Below are 6104 nucleotides of genomic sequence, written 5' to 3'. Positions count from 1 at the left end.
GGTGGGGGGAGTAGGGGCCCTGGAGGGAGGGAAGACGGATTAGCGGGGTGCCGGGTAATTTAGCCCGTCATCCAGTGTCCTCCCAGATGGCATCGGTGCCATGCCTGCTCCTTGAGATACTGTGTACAAATACAGATTTTACTTTTACTTGTTATTCATTTATTTTAAGAAAAATTAGGAACAAAATAGCATCTCAAACCCATGCTTTCACCACTGTTACTGCTTAAAATGAAGCTAGAGTTCAAAAAGTCAGAGACTTTAAAAAAAAATACAATATTAAGTAAATAATAGTACGGGTAACATGAGGATTGAGCAGAAATCCCTCGGGTAAGATATGAAGTTAGGGACACACAATCCCCTGGGGTTGATGAAGAGAGAAACAGACAGTGAGCAAAGGAGAAAGTGAGGAAAGGTGAGTGAGGGACTGGGTGGGGGAAAGAGAAGAGACCTGCTTTAAGGAGTACAGGTAGAAAGTGGAAGAGGGTGTGGGACAAAAGGGGTGGAGGGAGACAGAAAGAGAATGCGAAGCAAGCAGGGGTGTAGTACACAGAGAAGGGGAATGGAAGGAGGGAGAGAATTGACTGTCAGAGCCCACAGCCAGAACACCCAACCTTTTCTTGCAACCAGAATGTATAGAGCTGGTGGCAAGCAGAGGGCACACACATGGAAATTTCAAGTATATGAGGCACTGATCTCCACCCTCCACTTGGCCCTTTCGTCAAAGACCTGAGCCAGGAAATACAACATCCCTCCTGCCCACATGCATTATTTTTTGAATGCCAGGCACCATGACCACAAAAATGAGTAAGACATCCCCTGGTCTCCAGAAGCGTATATCCTGGGGAGCACAGTTACTGTTCATAAAGCATCTGCAATCTTCCCAACAGTGTTAGAGAGAACATTGTTATGCCATTTTACAGAAAGGAAACCGGCTCATAGAGTAAGGTGAGTTGCACACTGACACAGCTAGTAAGCAGCAGGCTTAGGTAAAGCCAGATCTGTCTGACTCCCAATCCATTGCTTTTTCTTTTATCTCAGGCTGCCGTCCTGGTGAGCAGCCCCCACTGGACACACCCCAGCATCACTTCGGCATGCACACAAATGCTCACACAGATACTTGGATCCCTCGAGACAGTGGTTCTCAAACTATCTGTGGTGAAGGACCAGTTTGGGTTTTTACCCAACACATTGTGGGTCAATACTTTTATAAACTACAATAAAAATGAACTGCTAGAAAAACAATCACATGCTTGGTTGTCCTGAAAATGTCAAAGTGCTATAAAAGGTTCTAAATGCTTACCCTCTATTTCTGTACTTATATTCTCCTGGGCCAGTAAAAAACAGTTCAGGGAGCAGCGTGGATTTGCAGACCAAACTGTGAGCACAATTGCCTTAAGACACAGCACCCACACCCACACCCGCACCCGCACCCACACATAGACTCAAGCCTGAGAAAGTAAATGCTGGGGAGCAGGATTTTTGTGTATCCACCATCCACAGGAAAGAGGGGGTGTGGGGGAGATCTCACTGCTGTTTCCCAATCTCATCCTCTCCAGATTCCAGGGTGGGTACTGCATGTAGACAGCAGGATGCAGGCAGAAAGGACTTTAGGGACCTCTTGGCTGGCCTTGGGGACCTCAGGATGAGATCCATGGGAGTGAGGCCAAAAGAAAGAGGACACCTCTTCACCTGCTCTGGAATTCACTTTGCTTGGCCAGACTTCCCCTCCCCCCGTTCCTGCCCCACACGACCTTCACTCCTGTGTGGGGAGGTTCAGGAGAGTGAGGCTCAGGTGAAAGGTGATTCTGATGGAGAAGCCCTCTGTGGAGGAAGGAATCCTGGCATTTCCTGAAAATTCTTTCCAAGGACCTCCAGGCACTATTTTGGGTTCAATTGGCTGGAAGAACAGAAAAAGAAGTCATGGATGGCCTTGGCTCACTCTCTATTCCTTCTCCCCACCCCCATCCGCACCCCCAGAAACCCGGACAAGGGCATCCAGTTCCTGATCTCACGTGGCTTCATCCCTGATACCCCCATCGGAGTGGCCCATTTCCTGCTCCAGCGTAAAGGCCTCAGCCGGCAAATGATTGGAGAGTTCCTGGGCAACAACAAGAAGCAGTTCAACCACGATGTCCTAGAGTGAGTGCCCTGCCCTCCTGGCACTCTCCCTCCACTCTACTCCACACCCCCTTCTCCCCGCAAGGATGTCCAGAGGAGTAGGGGAATCTCAGCTGGGGAAGGACTCAGGGAAGAGAAAGGGACCTCTGAAATCTTGGTCATTTCCAAGAAATCCTCTCCCCAGTCCTAGCAGCTTCCTGATTGGCCCCAGGAACCAGAATATCCATGACCTTTAGCCAGTCTCCACATTTTGACCAGCCTGTTTCCCCTACAAAGTCTTCTATTTATTGGGCACATCGTGCACAGAGTACCATTGGTACAAAAATGGTCAAGGGTAATAAAAAGACCACCCTCTCTGCCACCCTCAGGGGCAAAAGAATGAGCCTGGAAGAGAAGAGGGCTGTTGGTGCTGGGGCCATCTCGGCCTGGGGAACAGGCCCTCAGCCCACCCTCTCCCTGCCACCTGTTCAGACCCCAGACCCCCCACAAGCATCTGTCTGCTCCCCAACCAGGGTCGTTTTCATATCAGTAGAGGCAAACATGAGGCAGAAAAAAAAGGGGGGGGGTTAGACTGAGGGTTTTTAGAGCAGGAAAACACTGACCACCCGAATCACAACAAAGAAAATTGCTTTAAAGTCTAATAGATAGGGGGTAAGGTGAGGGGCTGCTTTTGCCAGTGCTCAGCTTTGTTGGTGTGGACGGGCAGAGTCTCTTCATACTCGCTCCCCTTCTGGAGATGCAGGGCAGAGGTGGCATTACTTGGGGCTGAGGAGCAGGCCCTGGAGCACCCCTCCCCTGGCAAAGAGAGGGTGAGGTCCTAGGAAGTCTGCTCCAGGCCCCCACCACTCCCTGATGCTCCTTCTCTCTTCCACTAGGCCCCTTAGGCTCAGATGTTCTTGAAGGTCATTATTCTATAGGGAGCCATCCCCACTTCCCTCCCCTCTTTCTCCTTGGGTACAGTCAGCAGGAGTTTTTCCCTAGGGTGCTAGGAGAACCTCTCCTCTTTGTCCTTGCTCTTGGAGCAGCAAGGGTCTGCTACAGAGGGGCAGAGGGCTCCTGATCAAGGCTTTGGAAGCGTGGAAGTCACCCAACCTGTCTGGCAAGGTTGTCAATGTCAGAGACCTGGCTTAGTTCAGGGGTGGTCTTGGTGCTGTGTCTTCTGGTAAGTCACTGCCCTCTGGGCCTGCGTTTCCCTGCCTGTAAAGTAGGGATGTTGGATTATGAGGGGTAGACCAGTTGCCCTCTGGAATCCTTGTCACATTCCTAAATTCACTGATAGGGTGGTTGTCTCTAACTGAGCACAGTCAGAGAGTGGGGGCTTGGATCCATCTGAGGGACCATGATATCCCCAGATGGCCCTTAGTTGGCAGAACCCAGCTCCTGCCTGTGACTCTCAGTGGCCTTGGACAACTTGCTGTCCCTCTCAGATGGTTGAGATGCTCTGAATGCCTCCCAAGGAAAGTAAACCAATGCATGTGCAGCATTTCCCTGCACCCTCCTTTCCTCTCCCTCTGCCTCTGGCTCCTCTTCCCCTTTACCACACCCCTGCTGTGTAGGGTGCCCCGGGAAACAGGAAAATAGAAAGAGAAAGATCGAGTTTTCCAGGTGCCTTCCTTCCCCTGTTTTTCCTCCATCTGGTTCACCTCTCTGGCTTTTTCATTGGCTTTTGCCCCCCTTCCGTTTTGTAGTGGGGTGAGTGGAGGTGTTGTTCCCTATGGCTTTGTTCTTTCAGATGCTCCAACCCCCTGGGTGACCCTGCTTTGTCTCCAAGCTTCACTCACAGTCCCTGACCTTCTGTGTCCCAAGTCCTGGTATTGCCTGATCCTAGGATTTTAACCTGTCAGCCTCACATTGGCCTAGAGTATTGGGAACACAGGGTTTTTCTCCAGCCCAGGTCATGCTGAGCAGCACAATGGAAACTAATTTCCACCCTCCCTGGGAGACAGAGTGTGTGGGCTGGAGACTCAGACCAGCCATGCAACCTGTGCTGTCAGGGGACCTAGGCTAGGGACTGGGCTAGCAGCTAAGGCAGAGCGAGGCCTGGGGGGGGGGGGGGGGGGGGGGGGGGGGGGGGAGAGATGGCTGGACCTGAGAAAAAGAGCCCTCCTCTGAACCTGGCTCTGCTTCTAACAGGCTGTGTAGCTTTTGGAAGGCACTTTGCCTCTAGGCCTCAGTGTTCTCATCTATAAAGCCAGAGTGTTGGGCTGTGTGACCTCAGAGGTCCCTCCAACTCCTGTGAATCTATCATTGTTCCCATTGCATTCGTAGCACACTGGCATCGTGCAGAGTCATCTGCCCTGAACATAAAGGTCCGGCTCTGTCCTCCTGCCAAAGCATCCCTCGGGCTCCAGGGCAGCGTTGGCACCAAAGTTCATGGAAGAACCAGATGACCATTCATCATTCATTCAGTAAACATTGAGTGCCTACCATGTGCTGGAAATGGGGCTGAGCCTGCCGTCCCGTGTGTGTGGGGGGGGGGGGGCGGAGAATGGGGGAGGAATAGGAGTGGCTCATGGCCTCAGGGAACTTACAGACCCAAGTGTCAATTGGGAGAGAAGAATGGAAAAGCGAGGTGTGGAAAGGGAGGCAGGGGGTGGATAAGCTCCCGAGGGCATTGTGGGTTTGGGGAGGACTGAGTACAGAGCTGAGCCCCAGTTCAATGCCTCGGTCCCTGGTGCTTTATTCTGCAGCCATGCCGGCTTGGGCTCTGAGGTCTCGGCACACTAGCCTCTGTACACAGAAAGGAGCCCTCTTCCCCCAAGTCTGCAGTACGCTGACCTACAAAGTGCCAAGAGAAAGAAGGTGGAGAAGCAGGAAGAGGCAGGCACTAGCAGGGGAGCCAGGCGCTGTGGGTTTTGGCATTTCTCTGCCACTCAAGCCAACTGTCCTGATATCTGTCGGATCCTCTGCCTCTTCCTTACTCCCACCAGGGAGAACACACAATAACCACGTCACCGGTGCCATTTCGCCCAGGACTGAAAGGCTTCATTGGGATTCCACACGACTCCCCTGCCCCCGCATGGTGACATTCAGCAAGTTGCATTCATTCTGTACAAAGCTGTTTGCTGAATAAAAGGACATAAGTCACCCATCCCCTTGGAGACTGAGACAGCCCAAGCCACAGCATTCTCCAAGAAGCAGCCAGACAGGAAGGAGAGAGGTTGAAAGCCTCTGGGAGGGGAAAGGGTAGGACCCCCAGCTCCCCTCGATTCTTATGCCTGTGGGGGACAGGAAGAGGGGCTGAGCAGGCTGCCTCAGCGCTGCCCTGTGTCTGAGCATCATAGATGCGGTAAGTTTGCCTCCAGAATCAGGCCCTCAGGGCTCTTAGAAGCTGACCTCTCCATCCCTTTGTGTCCTACTTCCATAGAAGACACATTCCAAGAAGGAATGTATTCAACCGGGCTTCATTCGAGTACTAATAGAAGGCCTTCTGAGCTCAAAGGGTGCTGGCCATTTATGTTTACCTGGAAAGGGCAATTTTGTGTTCTCTTAAGGAGAAACCAGCCACACTTTCCTCATTTGTCCAAAGGAGATTATAGTACCTACCTCCTATGAATTAAATATTTTAGATGCATATAAAGTGTTTAACTCAGCACCCGATGCTTAGTAAATTCTTTTTTAAATGTTACCTATTTCTGTTATCTTTCTTACTTGAAAGCACAAGGCATTAGATACGCCCCACCATGAACCTACCTACCCCCACACACCCCACCCCCAACACAGGGACACCGCAGACTCCTCAGGTCTGGTTTGAACAGCAAGAACTTGCGGGCTTCTGGGGAAGGAAGGGACCATGCTGTGCTCTGAGGAAGTCCTCTGGGTACTGAGGACACAAGGGCAGTGGCCGCCCAGCAGCGGGAGCGGCAGTGGGAGCGAGAGAGCCCCAGGGATTGGGGTCCTTTGGGGCTGATAGCTTCTCCCGCTCGGTGTTCACATGGTTGGGAAACGGCTCTGCTCTATTTCCTTTCTGAAATGTTCGCTTCAGC

General features: G+C 51.8%; 1 protein-coding gene across 1 annotated transcript in view; it reads left to right on the top strand.

Moving 5' to 3' along the window:
* The window catches only part of IQSEC3 (IQ motif and Sec7 domain 3), a 117857-nt gene that overhangs the window by 78475 nt on the left and 33278 nt on the right, over positions 1-6104 (top strand). The window contains exon 5 of the mRNA XM_014539403.1: positions 1905-2141. Within this exon, the coding sequence (XP_014394889.1) occupies positions 1905-2141 (237 nt within the window). The remainder of the gene's footprint in view (positions 1-1904; positions 2142-6104) is intronic.

The sequence above is a fragment of the Myotis brandtii genome, unplaced genomic scaffold (assembly GCF_000412655.1).
Source record: "Myotis brandtii unplaced genomic scaffold, ASM41265v1 scaffold216, whole genome shotgun sequence".
Taxonomy (NCBI): domain Eukaryota; kingdom Metazoa; phylum Chordata; class Mammalia; order Chiroptera; family Vespertilionidae; genus Myotis; species Myotis brandtii.
Note: the sequence above shows the minus strand (reverse complement) of the source record. Positions and strands in the feature narration are given on the sequence as shown.